The 17,712-nt window shown below is 38.0% G+C and overlaps 2 protein-coding genes across 2 annotated transcripts; both read right to left on the reverse strand.

Annotated features, from left to right (window-relative positions):
• Window positions 1-2,780: 2,780 nt before the first annotated feature.
• On the reverse strand, window positions 2,781-7,650 carry LOC130181560 (homeobox protein Hox-D9b-like). The gene is made up of 2 exons (XM_056395869.1): window positions 6,898-7,650; window positions 2,781-5,399 (listed from the first exon to the last, which is right to left on the reverse strand). The coding sequence occupies exons 1-2, from the start codon at window positions 7,583-7,585 to the stop codon at window positions 5,155-5,157; spliced, it is 933 nt and encodes a 310-aa protein (XP_056251844.1). The 5' UTR covers window positions 7,586-7,650; the 3' UTR covers window positions 2,781-5,154.
• Window positions 7,651-11,607: 3,957 nt separating this feature from the next.
• LOC130181685 (homeobox protein Hox-D11b-like) lies at window positions 11,608-16,678 on the reverse strand. Its single transcript, XM_056396053.1, has 3 exons — window positions 15,597-16,678; window positions 14,100-14,238; window positions 11,608-12,776 (listed from the first exon to the last, which is right to left on the reverse strand). The coding sequence occupies exons 1-3, from the start codon at window positions 16,276-16,278 to the stop codon at window positions 12,683-12,685; spliced, it is 915 nt and encodes a 304-aa protein (XP_056252028.1). The 5' UTR covers window positions 16,279-16,678; the 3' UTR covers window positions 11,608-12,682.
• Window positions 16,679-17,712: the final 1,034 nt, after the last annotated feature.

Here is a 17,712-nt window from a genome sequence, read left to right on the forward strand (position 1 = left end):
AGAACATGTAAAACACTGCAGGGCGACACTCAACATGGTTATTTCCTGAAAAGTTAATTTCAGGGTTCAAGCTTTTATTTTCTGAGTGTTGAATATTTAATCTTAGCACAGCCTAAAAATGGATTAAGTGTCATGGAGTAAAAAAAATAATTAGCTAAATGCAGCGGGAAAGCCCTTTAAGTCACGTAATTACACTTCCTCCTAAACGACCTTTTCCAGGAAGTAAAGTATGTTTTCTAACTTCACGTCTCGAGTGAATCGATCACATTTTTACTGTCGGTGTTAATCGATTTTGTCATGTGAGGTTCTACTGAGCTTTGAAGTCCACAGGAGTGAGCAAGTCACCACTGAACCACCGTCACACGCTGCTGCGGCTCAGGAAACACAACAGCGCCACCCAGCGGATAAACACAGTCACTGCACACAGACCACAGTGCTGTTTGTAGCCACCGGATGTTCATGAGCCTTTAAAGGCAAAATACATCTTTAAATGTCCAAATCCACAACACATTTTGACACAACAAAATCAGCTGCTTGTTGATAAAATCGATTACTGATCATTTATCATTAGTTTCATTCCATATGATTCCACATTCATTCAGTCCCTTTGAAGAGACGCTATACTTAAATAACAAATTATTATAGTCTGTACTATTTAGTATTTTCTGAAACAATTGACTGAAAATATACTGCTGATACCAGTCCAGTATTATTAGTTCAAACTAATATTATAGCCAACAAATAACCCAGTGGGAAATACATCCTTCTAAATAATCACTTTGTTTATAACTCTAACTTGTTCTTATTACAAATCTGAGATACTGTGCCGTTGTGAATACGTTTTATCTTATTGCAGAAACTGTATTGGGAACAACATTTAATCGGAAGCAATAATTTGAACATTACTCCCCGCCCTATTTAATTTTTGCATCACAGTAAGTATTCCCTTTGTTGTAGTTGAAGGTTAATGCAGTTCTTTCCTTTCATTTTATTTTATGCTTCCTTCTCAGGCTTCGTGTTATACATTTAATCAGAATTATCAACGCATTTATTTATTTATTTATTCATTTATTTATTTAATTAGCCTATTTTTATTATTTATTTTTAACATGTTTTGCCTGTATTGTACAGTTATTTTCGTTTTGCTGCTTGTGTTATTGCGCTTTAGCTTATGTTAATTTATTTTGTTATTCTAATGTAGTAATAAGGAAGGAATATATAGACTATGTTCTTTTTTGTGGTTTCTCCAGATTATTCTTAACACTGTGTATCAGTGCTCAGTAAATACAGCAGGACTGTATGGGAATAACTCACTCTACGTGCTTAATTTAAATACAGACATTTATAATGTGGAAATGAGGAAATGCGTCATTTATAGAAATAAAACAAAAACGTGCAATATAGCATAATGTGCTGCAGACGGCTACGATGAAGTGTTTATTGTCTGCAGCCTAAAATCAAGGCTATAATCCGCATTTTAAAATATAAACAGGCTTGTATTAGTGATCACCGATACAACCAGTCTGAAGTCGGATTTTTAGCAAAAAGAAATGGGACCATCTCCACTCATTTGCTCTTCAGGCATAAAAGCCTTTGTTTTAATTCCCGGGATAATGAAATCCACTGTGTTTTGTGGCCCCGGTCGCTGCAGAGATGCGATTGAGGCTGTCTGGTCTCATCCGCAGACAATGACTTTAACATTTAGAAGGACAGTTGAGGCTCAAAGGGAGGAAGGAGTGTCCAATAAAACCATACAGCCTATAGTCAGGATGGCTGTCTGGGTTAAATGACTTTATGGCACCTCTCTCTCTCTCTCTCTCTGTCTCTCTGTCTTGAGTTGGGGGAGAAAGTCACGTTTATTCTCCAAATGCATGCTGTTGGTTTATGACCCTGCAGGATGAGCTCTGAGCAGATTATATGGCCGCAATAAATGAGGGAAGCTACGAGGCGCTGCACTGACTTTGACAAAACAAGGAGTCAGAAATGTCTCTCTATAGACCGAGACTCACACCACACCTGAGAACAGTCAAACACCTTGACGTTGGAATAATATTATCATAATAAACAACATTATAAATCGTAATATTGACCTATAATCCAGTAAAACAGCAAACAGGACGCACTGCTTGTCTTGTGTACTTGTTTTTCTCCTGTAGGATCACACCATTATAAATATAGAATAATAAAACAGATGTGCAGTGCAACAGTATACTAGCATTTAGTGTGTTGTTTTTCTATTTAATACAAAAACATTTAGCCTAATGCAAAAAATATAAATAACTACAACTGTAGTTTTATTAAGATATGATAATTAACCAAACGATTGCATGCATGAATATTTATCATCATTATTATGAGTAGTAATTTCGTATTATTATAATCTCCGTAATTATGGGAAGGAATGATATGAAACGGACTGCTACGGCTACTTCAACTAAACCACTGATATTAACAGAAAAGTTCAAAATAAAAGCCAAAAATCTGATGTAAACTAAATGACTAGTTCGCACAGAAAATCTCGAAAGGAAAAAAGAAAAGCAACACGGAAGACTCACGATGAATCATTTTGTTGTAATCCGTCATTTATTTCAATAATAAAAAAAAATCACCACGAGCAGCAGATTGAGCCTAAATGAGCAGATGAAGGCCTTACGTCATCGCATGCTGACTCCAGGTGAATCACAGCACAGGCCCGCCGCTGTAGGCTAATATAGCCTGATGTGTGTCCTTTTCTCCCAACAGAGAGAGTGTGTGCGTGTGCGTGTGTGTGCGTGTGCGTGTGTGTGTGTGTGTGTGTGTGTGTGTGTGTGCGTGTGTGTTTCTTGTAAAAGGTCTTATATGAGCTGTTTGTTCCAGGAGGTAACAGTGAAACATGAAGACTAACCATCAGACTGCTGTCACACCATAGCTTAGCCGTGACTGGTGTGTGTGCGTGTGTGCGTGTGTTTTTGTTACCTCTATGGGATCTCTTCCAATATAGACACAGTCCTTGTTGAGACCAGTAGTCCCAATGAGGTAAAACATCATTTCTGAGGTCCGGGTTATTGTTCGGGGTCTGGTGTGAATTGAGGTTTGAGTGTCCACAGTGGAATGGTGTGTGTCTGTGTGTGTGTGTGTAGAGGAATATAGGCGTGACCATATCTGCACATTAGACCCACAGTAACAACACATACACATAGCAACAATGACGACAACAACAGCAACGACAACAACAACAATATAACAACAAATTTGCCCATGAGGCGACATGCACAGTCTATAAAAGCAGGAACAAAGGAAGAAGCTCATTCTGCTTTGAGGAACACAACTTTAAAAGTTCCTTTTGAATATTGTTTTAGGGGAGACCAGGGTTGGTTGTAACACATCTCTCTGAGGCCTCTGAAGCAGCATTACTCACCTGGACGTGCCTGACGCACATTGTATGTTTATGTTTTATTTTATTGTTACATTTTTTCAACCGTGACAACTTGACTTACTTTTCTGTTCCAGAATAAAAGATTTGTTAAAGATAATCTTCCACATTAAGGTTACAACTGCAAGCGGTGTAATAATCTATAAGGTTGTGGATAAACATAATACGTGTTTCAGCAGGTTGCATCTAAACCTCTGGTTGTCCAACTATTTTTTTTTTTTTACACATTTTGTGTCTGTGTTCAGTCCAGGACCAGGGACAGACAACAGCGCACGTTAAGATTTAACTCAGCTGGAAACTCAGAAAGAGCTCATTGAAATGCAATACTGGATATAGTCGACACAAAGTCACTGTAACATCTGACCTTGTTGTCGTGTGCGTAATCAGTTGGATGTTTCAGTTTAACAGGAAGTTCACAGTAACTTCTGTTTCTGACACTTCTTCAACTTTGGTTTGAACAAACTTTCCCTTACAAAGAAGCGCACGTTAATTTATCACTTCTGAAACATGTTCATCACACATGGAAGACCCTTTCAAGTGTGAAAAATTCACAATCAGGCACATGTGGTTCCTCACATGTGAAACAGCATTTCACATGTGATGATTTCAAATATAGGCATATGTTCTTTTCAGATATTTCACATGTGAAAATGACAATTTCACATGTGTTTGTTTTTTTATGTCATGGTAATGGCATTGTTAGCCAGAAGCGATGAGACTGACTAGCAGCAGACAATAAGTCCGGCCACACTAAATGTGCTTTGAGTCTTAAGATTCAAAAACATTCAACCATGCAAATCACTTAAAACTACAGTATTTGAAACCAAGAATATTGACAGATGTAACCTTTAAATTAAAGCCAACAAACAGATCAATAAAGAACATGAACCCATCATATTGAAACTGAAACTCATCACTTCTCTCCAGTTTCGCCTTATTCTCATTAGTTTAAAGTGTCAGGCTTCTGTTTGTTTAGCAGTCGTTTAAACAAGTATTCCATTTTAATTTCAACTAAATGCTCCGCGACTACTATTTCAGACCGTAAAAGACAGGTGCTCGGCCTTAAGACCACTCCTGGGGTTTGTCTTTGATAGTAGTACAGCCTCGTCTGGCACGCTGAAAGCAGCTTTTATGAGGATGATAGTTTTAGCACTAAATCATAAAGCACGATTCGCAATTTGGCAGAAAGCACAGACAATTTATGTGAACTCAAGTGTGTGTCAAATGTTTTCAGTCTGGACATGTGAGATATACAACCTTATCAAAAACAGATGTGTTTTAAAATGAGAAAAGTCTTTGATATCAACTAGTGTGTGTTTTGTTTCAATTTATGGATCTCTGTGTGAATGTTACCATTTCACTCTGAGTATTATTTACAACTGTCCCAGGTTACAGGTTAACTGTCTTCATTTTGCAACATGCGGATGGAAGAATTCTACAACATGAGGTCAAAGGTCGAAAGAGGTTGATAGGAATATTTTTTTTTTAAAGTGTTACAACACATCTTGGTCTTCCCTGCAGTGTCACCTCTGTAGTTTTTCCGAGGCGGCCATGTCAGCCCCACGAGCCACTGCTCTGTACTGATGGGGCCAGTCGGTGTTAAAGATGTCGGATATCTTGGGGAATTGTGTTTCTTTTTTTTCTTTTTTTTTTTTTTCTTATCAGCTCTAACCTCAAAACCTCCTCTCCCATCCTGGAAAAAAAAAAAAAAAAAACCAACCCCAGCGTCCCCTCTCAATCCATCATTCGTTCATACTCCTCCTCTCACGGATCATCAGCTTCTTCATCTTCATCCGTCTGTTCTGGAACCAGATTTTGACTTGTCTCTCTGTCAGATTTAAGAGTCCTGCCACCTCCAGGCGCCGGTCCCTGGTCAGGTACATGTTGTAGAGGAACTCCTTCTCCAGCTCCAGGGTCTGGTGCTTGGTGTACGGACACCTCTTCTTCCGGGTCGACTTGGCGTGGATCCAACTGGCTGATGGATTTTCTGCAGAAGAAGAGACAAAGTGGTGTAGAGTTTTACTCAAACCACACAGCAGTGTATTTACTCTCTGCAGGTTGGTGTGTGTGTGTGTGTGTGTGTGTGTGTGTGTGTGTGTGTGTGTGTGTGTGTGTGTGTGCTGTAAATAGTTCAAAGAGTGACATAAAAAAAAAAAATCTAAGAAAACATTCTCAGGAACAAATTTTATGATCCTTCAACGTGTGGCTCATTAGAAAGAGAAACAATAACAGCTCAATAAAGACGATATTCAATTTCTCCGAAGCTAAAACAGTAACAGAGTTTCAGCATTAGGGTTGTTAATACCCTCATTTTCCCCTTCCTTCATTTCAAGTTTAACATAATGTCACATTATGTTAAATTATGTTTGCACTTTCTGATGTAGCTATTAGATCTTTTGATAATGAAAATGATTTTGGAAGGACAGCAAGCAGCAATAAATACAGCGGAGTATACCCAATAAAAATAGTCTAAATCTCTGTCTGAGTGCTGATAAACTGCCAAACTGAGTCTCATTTTCTAGAATTATTAAACTGCAGTTGGGGAGAGATATTTGAACCTTTGACTGATATGAAATGTTTTATTGGCCACTTAAAGAAGTAAAGCAGCAGCAGATTGCTGACAGAAATTATAGTCAGACAGACAGACGGCAAGAGAGCAACAAGTATTAGGTTTGGTAGCTATACACTAACACCACTTTACAACACATCTTCCCTCACTTCTTGAGTTATTCATTCATTATTCATTCATTTATTAGGAAGTGGACTTCAGGTTGCCAAAGATCTAATTGACACCTTCATTTAACAGTAAGTAGACCTCTAAGATTTTAAAAAATCATTTGAAATTAAACCTCATTTCTGACATTAAAAAGTCAATAGAAGTTCATAGCTTTTAATTCTGTTGCACATTTTAACGATGAACCAATAGCCTACATTTACAGAAGCACAAATACACTGTAATGCGATGAAAAAATTAAATGTAGCAATTATCTAATAAAAGAAAAATCTGTAGTAATAAAATAGCATTATTATAATTATTTGTATTGTTATTGTTAGAAGCCTAACTGTTCTGTCATTTTTGTTTATCATAATTCCGTTTTTTCAAAAATACTTTTGTAGATTTTAAGTTTACTTATTTGCAAGTTATGAACAATAATGGGATTTTTTTTGTCTCACCGACTTCGTGCAAAATCTAAGCAGAGAAATGTATTGTAACCTGCGTCTTTCCCTATAGTGACAAATGGCTAAATAACAGCAATAGCACCTTAATTATTTTAATGGACAATAAAGTTTTATATTTTACCGTTTACAAGACATTTATAGGGCTATAAAAGTCACACACACTTACTTACTTACTAAGGCCACATTCTCCCTCTCTTTTACACACACACACACACACACACACACACACACACACACACACACCTGTGTAATGTCACTTCTTAAGCGCTAATAAACATTCTTGAGTTTGGTATATCTCTCTTTACCCGGGTCAGGCTGCTTCTGCTGTGTTTTTCTCTCCTCCTCCTCTTTCTTGGGCTCGGGCTTTCTTCCCAGCTCCTCCACGGTCCCAAGCCGCTCGAGGACCACCTCAGCCGGGCTGGCGAAGCTAGAATCCCCGGGGCTGTCGTGTGCCGGCGGTGAGCTTTCCGGTTTAATCGCCTCGTACCTGGGGCTCGGATTGGAGAGGTCACCCTGAGCGGGGAGACACCCGGGAAAACTGACTGGAGCTTGTGACAGAGCGGTCTCCGAGGTGGGAGTCGCCCCCTCCCAACAGCGGACGAACCTGCTCTCCGAAGCGGCCGAGGATGCGAGGTGTTCGGCGTGTGCCTGCGCCTGTGGGCCGTAATAAGGGTGGTGGTGACTCAAGAGGTGATGTGGATGAAAAAGGCCGGGGATGGAGGCACCGGGGGCGGACTGCAGCTGCGGAGAAGACGATGAAGAGGAAGTGGAGGTGTTTGTCCAAGGAGAAAAGCCATTTAAGCTCGTTTGTTTGTTGGAAAAATGTGAGAAATCCGGAATGTGTGAGCTGGGAGTCCCCTCCTCCTCCTCCGCTCCCCGGGCTGGCTTTGCGCAGCCGGCCGTCGAACCCTGCAAGCTTCCCGGGATGAAGTGTGCACCGTACGGCTCCTCGGTCTGGAGCCCCATCATGGAATAATAATTCGTTAGCGACATGTTTATTTTATTATTTCAATAAAAAGACACTTAAGTGCGACTGTAAAACGTTGGATGGGCTGGTATAGTGGCTTACATCCTCCCCAAAAATGGTAGTAATTTTTTTCCAGCCCTTACCTTCTTCTCGGCTGCCCATTGGTTACACTGTGGACCACATGGTTAGACTGTATTTACCCAGAATGGGAAATAAATCAAGTCATTCTTTTGTGTTCAGAAATGTGATAGTCGGCCTTGTAGCCTGCTGCCAGATGGGCATGAATGTAGCATATACGTTTTTAAAACGGTGGACTTGAACCAGCGTTTTACAAGCTGGATAAAAGTGGCAGGGAGCCGTTTACAAGCTTGTTTGAAGTGTGTGTGTGTGAGTGTGTGTGTGTGTGTGTGTGTGTGTGTGTGTGTGTGTGTGTCAGGAGTGAGAACCTTGCTTCTGCCAACTACTTGGTACAAAATTAACTTATACTGTTTCTCTAATTAGTGACATAATCATCTACTTGTGGCCTCACTGTACATAAACGGCTCTGTGTGAACCTTGTTTTGCATACAGGCCGACAGGAATTAAATTACATCAGGTTAATTGTCATCAGTGGATTTGTGTCAGTGGACACATGGGCCAATCAGTTTCTGCTGCATGTCATGCAATTTTATAATAAGTTTACTCAGCCTACACATTGACTAATACCGTTGGCTGTTTGTTTTGTCATGTGATGTTATGTTGTTGAGTGAAAACATCATTCAGATTTTTTTTTTTTTGGTTAGAAAACTACCGGATCAACTTTTCCTTTTCCTTTCCTGTCAAATCAGCCAGTTGTTATTATTGTTATTTGGCCATTTTTAAGCAACAGATAAATCTATGTGGCATCTGAAATCTTTGAAATTTAAAATAACATAACATATTTGGCTCCATGCCAAAATACGAAGTTAAACACAGTCGGTCTTCACTTTCTTCGTGTGCGTGTTGGTGTGAAAGTGAACTTTCATTGGCTGGAGACTCAAACGGCCTTTGTTCCTTAAGAAAGTCTCAGCCCTCTAACATAGACCTTGATCGCTGTCTCTCGTGCACTCTTCGCGCCATCTGCTGGCTGGATGAGTTAAAGCGACGTATGGAGTGGGGATTCCCAAATTTAAATCATGTGAAAGATCAAACAAAAATCACTCAGTGGTGGAAAGTAACATCTACTCAAGCTGCTGCACTTCAGCACAACTTGAGCTTTTAATGCAGCATTTCCATTTCCTGCTGCTTTAGATTTCACGTCACAGAAACTTTTACTCCACTTCATTTACTTAGCGGCTACATTTACTTCACAGTGAAAGACTTTTCTAGGAAAATATATGATTTGCTTCTAAATATAATAAAATAGTTCAGCACAAAATCTTCTTATCAAGTTTGATCTGTAATCGAATCCTTCCAGTTGTATTTTCTTCAGTGAGTTCTTCAACCTACTTTTCATTGCAGTTTCAAGTATTTTCTAAAACCTTTTTATTCAACTCTGCACTGTTAAAATATTTGAACTTACTTTACAAATTTGCATTGCTTTTTAAGTTTCCATAGCCTGAATCACTCCACACGTTTTTCAGATCACTGTTACTTATACTTTACACACACACATGTGGCACCACTGTACATGTATACTGCACATTTTTGTGTACTATTTGTTCCTGCACTTTAGCTGTAAAAATTGCCATTTCTTTGCACTCGTGGTGAGATGCTAACTGCATTTCTTGGGCTTTGTATTCTGCACATAGACAAAGTTGAATCTAGTCTAATGTTTTGTAATTCTTGTGCAGCAATCTGCCTCATTTTGTCCAATATATGAATGTAGGATAAACCTCCTTTTTGTACAAGTACAGTTACTTTTGATAATTTAAGTATATTTTGTTGACAATACTGTTGTAATTTCACATTGTGTTATTGTTACTTTTACTTAAGTAAAATATCTGAGTACATATTCCAGTACTGACTTCACAGCACAGACTGTCTTTAATAAGATCTGGTCCTGTGGAACAACATTTGAAAATGTTTGTTTTAGTGTGCAGGGCTTTTTTAATGCCTTTTTATTTAGCAAATTATCAAGTTAGTATAAGTTCTGGCAACTGGTTTTAGTTATAAAATGAGAAACACATGAATCAGTTTCTATAATTGAATCTCTCTGGACTCTTGAGGATCCCGGCCAGTAGAGAGAGAGATGTAATGCAATGACTGAATGAAATCTGCTGTAACTGGTGGTGTCACGGCTGCTCTGCTGAAGGAGACTTCTGCTGTTAAAGGATCTGCAGTGTTTGCTGTGTAAAAGTCATGCAGGCTGCCATATAAATTTATATGACAGACTATAAGAACTAATGAACGATGCTGGCAGCGTTTGCCATGGTGCATTACCATGAGCTGATGCCAACAAATTTTAAAGATGAGCATTAAGAAAATCATTTAGTGAAATATTACTATTACTGTTATTTACTATGGCATGTGCTCTTTATATTGTTGCCACTATTATTGCCATTACTTTTACTAGTACATTACTATTTGTATTATTTACAGTTACAGTTGCAACCACATTGCTGTTGCCTTGCATTTCTTTTAGTGGTCACACTTTACTTTAACTCGCCCTATTTAGCATTTAAAAGCAGTATACAAACATTGTATAAATGGTTTATAACACACTATAATGTAGCTGCTATAAGGACATTATAAGAATGAATTAATGTAGGCTAAATAATTTATCAACAATTATAACTTCTCCAAAGAAGATTTGCTTTTTATTATTAAGGTTTGTGTTTTTATTATATTGTTATTAATTATCTATACCAGCCTTTCCTTATAGATGCACACAAGTGGAGTTAATGTTGTTGACAAACACATATCTGTTTACAGCTACATTATAGTGTTATAAACCATTTATTAAATGTTTATATAAATACTAAATGGGGGATTAAAGTAACGTATTTCCCTTTCACTGTTATAACTTTTCCATTTCTATTATTACTATTATTTTTCCTGCTGTTATTGCTACTACAATTAGCTGCTAACTGCTAATTGCTGCTGCTAATATTACCACTAAATTAAATGTTAATACTACACCAGTACTGCAATATAATACTGCAACTATTTCTCCTCCCAACAAAAATGTTCCCGCTACAACTGCCACATTACTACTGCTGCAGATAATGATACTTAGTAGTATCAGGATTACTGCTTCTTATACTGTTGTTACTACTTGCAATACAGTATTAACATAAATGCTATAAATACTAGTTCTATTACTAGGCCTCCTGTACTTTCTACTTTTCTACAACCACTATACCATAATATCCATTTCTTTAAGGCAGGAAAAACTAAAACAACACAATCAAAACACAATTAAAACAACACAAGCCTAGCAATGATATATATATATATATATATAAAGTAAATCAGTCTGAAACATGTCTGTGTTGGTTAAAAAAAATTCTCAACAGGCTTGTAGTCAGGTTTATTGTGGGCCATTAGGTTGAATGCCTTTAGTTCCAACCAGAAACACAATCTCTCCTTTCATCTCGTCTTTTTTTTTTTTTTTTTTGCGTCACCCACAAATACACACTCACGCACAGTCCCGCTCACACACAGACTGAGTCAATGAGACAAAGAGAGAGAGAGAGAGAGAGAGACAGCAGACTGTCTGTATTGCCCCAATAAAAGTAATTAAGCTGAGGAAGTGGTGGTTGTGATGGCGTGGTGTGTTGTGGTCAGTTTGCGGTTCAAGGTTCATTAGCAGCCTTGGACTCATTGTGTGTTTCTGTTGTCTGGTTCCATGTTGTTCAAAGTCTGGGTCGGGACCCCAGAGTGGGACAACGAGAGAACACAAGACAAAACCTGTTTTCTGTTTTCACTTATTTTCTTCTGTAGTTTGACTCTCCCAGTCTTTACTGCTGAATGTTACACTTTATGGTACCTTAACCTGGGGCCATAATAACCTGCTGTTTAGTTCGTAAGATGGTGTTTACGATTCAGGAATCATCCGACTCAGATGTGAGTGTGCTTAATTTTTTGGTTGCAGAAGTGATCACACATTACATTCATTTCATTTTATTACTACAGGCTATAAAAACATTTAGACAGCACCCTGTGTACGGATACAGACAGCACTGTAACAAACCTTCAGTTAATAGAAACAATATTTGTGCATTTTGCTGAATTATTTTTTATTGTAACAAATTTGAAAAAAGTGTATGTGCCTTTCACAACTCAATTTATCTAACTGTAAAGTTTTTGGTTTTATTTCTTTTTTGTCTGTTTTTAGAAAAGCTCCTCTTTTCCTCTTAGTGTCAAATATTTTAATCCTTTGTCGTCAGTTTGTATTTATTGAATTATTATAAATATTGAAACCAAAATAGAGGGACAATATCAAAGCACAAACATCACAGAACAAGTAGCAGATACCAATATCAAATATCACAAATATCAGAATGATTATCTGCGCTTGCCTTAAATAATTATATTTATATGCTAAATAGTCAAATTTAGTTTTATGAGGTAACTGTATTGTCATCAGTTATTAATGCATGTCAGTTATAAACAATCAGATAGATAGATTTAGATTGTCAGCAGTGCAAGTCAACATGGACAAAAACCAAACGTTCTCACTGACATGTGAAGTCTGATGCATCAGGATCCACAGATATGAATATAAGGAGCTGCATCTGTAGCTGATGTTTCCCTATTTAGTTTTCAAAGAATATATGTCCTTATTTCTTAGTATTTATGGAAGAGAAAGACCTAAGGCAGAAAGAGGGTTCATTACTTCACAGTGAGCCACATGACCTCAGAGGGAAGTTGGGTTCAAATAAGGCAAGAGGAGCATTTTCAATGTTTTGTTGATGAAAGATCAAGATAATCAGGAGCGAGACACGATATTTCAAAGAGAGATTGCTGTTGGAGTCTAAACCTGAGCCTTGGTGTTCTTCATCGGAAGGAACAGGGTTTATTTATTTGTTTGTTTGTACCTTTATTTATGGCTCTATTAACCTGCCTACGTGACTGGAATCAAGCAGAGCTGTGACAGCCTTTGCAGACTTGTCACACAGTTTGCAGATGACATTAAAAGGACCGTCTTTTACTTCCATCCATCAGAACAGGTGGTATCGTGCAAAGTACTGCAGTCTCTCTCTTTTCAGTTTCTTCTCTTTCATTCTTCTGTTCTGGAACCAGATTTTCACCTGTCTGCAAAAGCCAAGCAAAGAGTAGGACTGAGAATAGAACGTTTTTGCTAGTGCTGTTACGTCTGAGACAGAGTTCATTTAAAAACATGAGCGTATCCTGTGATTCTGCATCAGCAGAATACATTTAGTGCAGAACATAATGCTGCAGTTTTTCATCAACATGTCAGACACAATATTCATACAGAATGTAATTTGCATGATGGTTATCACCAACATTTCTTGGATTGGTTATGCCACATGCATGCAAACCTAAAAATATTGATATATTTAATATATCAATATTTTATAATAAATATTTATAATATATTAAATATTTAAGTTGAAAGGTGGAAAATTATAAAATTATAAAATTGGTGGAAATTATATGAATATCTCACCACAACTAACTGCAACTAACAATTATTTTCATTGTCACTTAATCAGCCAGTTACTTCCCTGATTAACTGAAACGACGTGTGGTGCACAAAAACTCTGAAAATAGTGGAAATGCCCATCAACATGGCAAATGTCTGTTCAACAGTCCAAAACCCAGAGATATTTACAGGCGTGTAATGCATTCGATTATTATCTTAGACATCTGGGATAACAATCTCATCAATTCAGAAAAACAAGAGCAGATTTATTTTTTCCACGAAAATATTTCTCAGAATTCTGAGATAATAATCTCGTTAATTCAGAAAAGCAGGGCAAAAAAAATTTTTCTCAAGTGAATGAATTACTTTTCTGTAGAGATTAAATCTACAATGATATAATACAGAAAAAAGCAGGGGGGGAAAAAACACATTAGAGAAGCCAGAAGACATGACTAAATAATCAACTGATTACCAAAATAGTTGCTGATTAATTTTCTGGCAATAAACTATTTGGTTAATTGTCTAACCAAGTCGTCGACTTAGATCCATTGAGATTAATGGATCTAAGTCAGATAAACACTGTTTTCTCCTGACTCAAAAACATGTATATCTTCTTTTCATGGTAAAAAACAAAACAAAAAAACATAGCAAAAAGGCGAATCATGCTGTCATGGCTTCCACAGCTTTGAAATAAAACACCACTATAGTAGTGGTGTTTTACAGGGCTGCAGTGCAAGAGAAGAGCGCTTTACTGCAGCCAACAACACCTGGTAACACAAGCCCTACTTAACCCTCATCCCACCCTAATTGGAGCAAGGTTAGATGTGTTCAGACAGCAGCTTGTATTTTACAGCTATTTCATATGTGGGTCAGTCAATCAGAACTAGTATCCAGGCATAATCATTTTACAATCTAACATATCTTTTCATTAAATAAATCTTAATCAAGAAAATATTACAGCATGAACTCACCGCTCTGTCAGGAGCAGGAGGCGGGACAGCCGCATGCGTCTGTCCTTGTTGATGTAAACGTTGAATAGAAACTCTCTCTCCAGCTCTTTGATCTGCTGCTTGGAGTAAGGACAACGCTTCTTTCTGCTCCCCGAAGGCCCTGCTGGAGAGAGGACGAAACCATTTAACATGAAACAGAAAAAAAAACAGGAAGTAAGTAGATGCAATACTAAAAGAATATCACTACAAGCATTAATGTCCAGAAAATAGGTTCAAGAAGTGAAGTCTGGTAAAATAAGCCCAGGACAAAATCCAGTCTTTAGGAGAAAGGGTCAGAGGAGGCCAATCTCCTCTAAACATCCAACAGAAATAAAAGTAACTCAAACAAATAAAACCCATGTAAATCTAACCGACTTTCATTGAATTGTGTTAATTTAAACTTTTAATTTGAGGTGAATGTCAAGGTCTAAATCAAAACAGTGTGTTCAAGAAGTTCACATGCATGACCTTCATGTTGTGCAGCTATTAAGTGAACGTAGAGTCTTATTAAGGCTATCATTACAACAAGTTCACACGAGCTTATTTCCATGCATTTGTAGATTTGCATCTCATACGTTATGGAGAAAAACAGGCGTATTTAGGTCCAATGTGTGGTTATTAGCCTTTGTGACTGTTTCATATTTCAGCAGATAAAATTACAACTAACAAACTGGTAGAAATTTGAAATATTAATTAACTTTATTGTGTAAATCAATTAGAATAGATAACTGCACTTACCAGCACAGTTTACCTATAAAGTACAAATCCATTTATAGGATTCACATAGACACAAAATTTATTTTTAATGTGGAAAGTACAATTTTTAAACTTACAGAAATCAGATGTGTAGACTTTTCACATTTGATTTAAGGAAGATTATGGTTATACTGGGGCCTTTAAATATACTCATTAGATTTTAGATATGTACAAGTAAAGAACACAACTACACTTATTTTTATTTTTTCTTCATATTTTCTTTTTCTTGGGTTTTATTTTTAAAAGATAAACATGATCCAATACAATCTATGAGACTAAACAAAGACATGTAAATAGGAATTACAATGAATGAACAGATAAATAAAAGACTAATTTGTAGCCTTGACAAATGACCTCTTGGCCGTCAAATGTGGCCCTGATATATTCTGTCTCTTGACTGCATTGCATGTGCAGAACATGTTCAGTAAGTCCATGTTAACCTAAGGTTTAGGCCTATTTCAGAACTTTAAATGAGCCATGGAAGATGTAGAAGTGATGGGCTAATATATGGATGTAAGTTACTATTTTTATCTAATCGTGCATGATAACAAATATATATCAGTTCTCTAAATGTCTCTAAATGACCCTGTTTGCGTATGAATTGGCCCCATGTGGAGTCATGACTCCACAAACTGAAGGATTATTCAAATATCTGTGTCGTTCATTACGAATAAACCATTAACTACATTTTCTCGTAAAAAGAAATGTCCGGCTTCCACTCACTACGGTCATGCCCGCCGTCTCCCCCACTGCCGCTGGATGACGGCGCATCCTCCTCGTCCTCCTTCCGAGCCAAGGGTGACGCTGACCCCGCCCTCACCTCGCCGCTCTCTCCGCTCCTCCACTCGGTCCGATTCGTCTCTTTCTCGTGGTGGTTCCCAGCTGTAATTCCCGCTTTCGGATCCTCTGCGTCTTCTGCGTACTCTAAAAACCGGTCGAAAACCGGCGGCAGGATTGTGTTTCGCCCCGCCGGGAAGAGGAGCTGTGAGTCCCTGTTGTACGTCGTGTAGCTGCCGGGGAAACTCCGCGGGTCACCGGCAAACGCATGTGCGTGAAAGCGGGGATCTGATGCACCGTAAACCTCTCCGCCGTATGAAAAACAGTCCTTACTGCCGCCGAGTATCGTTTCCGACGGGGGTGATACAGCCTGGTACTCATGATAAACAGCTTCCCCCGGTAAGTTGAAGCAGGAGGTGATGGGGCAGTTGGCCTGGTAGAAGGTCCATTTGCCGGGAGGAGGATACTGCTGCAGCGGCTCGTGGTAACAGTAGCTCCGGTACTCCGACAGGCTTCTCCCTGAAGCGGTGCTATGGTCCAGCAAAGCGGCGCCGTTCTCCGGTAAAAACGGTGAAGTGATGGAGCCAAAGTCAGACTTTGACGGATATGTGCAGCCTGGTAAATACATGGATAATTACAATAATTAAAATTTCACCAGGCTGTGGTTTGGAGAAAATTGTTTTAAACAGGGTAAGGTGTCAAACCCTTTCTGTGTTTCCACATGAGGGACAGAAAATTAGTTGTTACCCTATATAGCCCCAAATATAGCAATCAATATAAACTAGGAGCTAAACTTAGCTCTGCATCATGGCACAAGTATTGAGAGTTAAAGCAATAGCTACAAACAGGATCTAAAGCCTTTCTCCAGATCTCTTTCAAACCTCTCAATGTCGTTTGAAGAGTGAGGAAAACAGTCTTTGACCTTGTGCCTGCCCCAACATGAGTACAGTTAACTACACCTAAAGGCTGGGCTGCATGTTTTTGTAGTCAGGCCGTGTCAAATCCAAGCCTGGCCAGCCCCGGATACACACACACACACACACACACACACACACACACACACACACATTGCCAGGAGATGAAATTGAAATTTAAACTTTACAGTGAAAAGAAGAGGTATTAACAGTTTTATATATACAGTGTGGATTATAATAATAAAAAATGATTATTTCAAGCCAATAGAAAAACACTCCTCTTGCACGTAGACTGATTTTCTACAGGTTTATGCGTGTCATAGGATTTCTTGGATATTTTCAACTTGTAAAACCAAACCTGATGTTCAAAGCAAATTTCTGAGAAAGCTTCAAAGCCTGTTTGTACATTTATGAGGGAGGCTTGGTTGGCATTAAATGTGCTTGGTTAAAACCCAGATAGAACCTAAAAGGTTTTTATCCTCTGTGATCATCCATCTTGTCATACCTGCACAGGCTGAGTCCAATTAATGGAAAACATCTCAGCAATTGAGCTGAAATGGGAGAATGAAAGCTGCTTTTTCTTCTTATTGTCTTTTATACTGAAATATTGTGGCTTGCCTGACTGGCAGACTTGCAGAACACAGTCATGTATTCTACAAATACTACGATTTCAAGTTACAGTAAAACGTGTCTGGAGGGAAGATTAAAATATGACTCACAGGATTGTTAGTGATCAATTGTAACATTTTTGTTTTGTGTTTAATGACATTGAAAATCTTTAGATTTGTCCATCTGCATATGAAAAACTTTGATAAAGCTGAAATTCAGCAGATGACATTTAATCTTTTCACTGTGATAAATCTTGCAAAGTTGCTTAAAAAGTTGCATAAAACTTGCTCTCAGTATGTTATTAAAGTCCATTATTTGTTCAGCACGTTTGTCTTTTTTTCTTGATTTAATTAGTTTCTACTTTTTTCATGTTAGGATGATCACAAACTGATGCACTGTATGGAAGACAAACTTTCTAACATTATGTCTTCAGACTTTAGTCTCATAAATAAAAATGTATCTGGGTAAATATAATTAATATATCCAATATTATTACTGGTAAAACAACAAATAATAACAGTCATATGGCAGTGGTGTTA

Source organism: Seriola aureovittata, chromosome 14, assembly GCF_021018895.1.
Source record: "Seriola aureovittata isolate HTS-2021-v1 ecotype China chromosome 14, ASM2101889v1, whole genome shotgun sequence".
NCBI lineage: Eukaryota > Metazoa > Chordata > Actinopteri > Carangiformes > Carangidae > Seriola > Seriola aureovittata.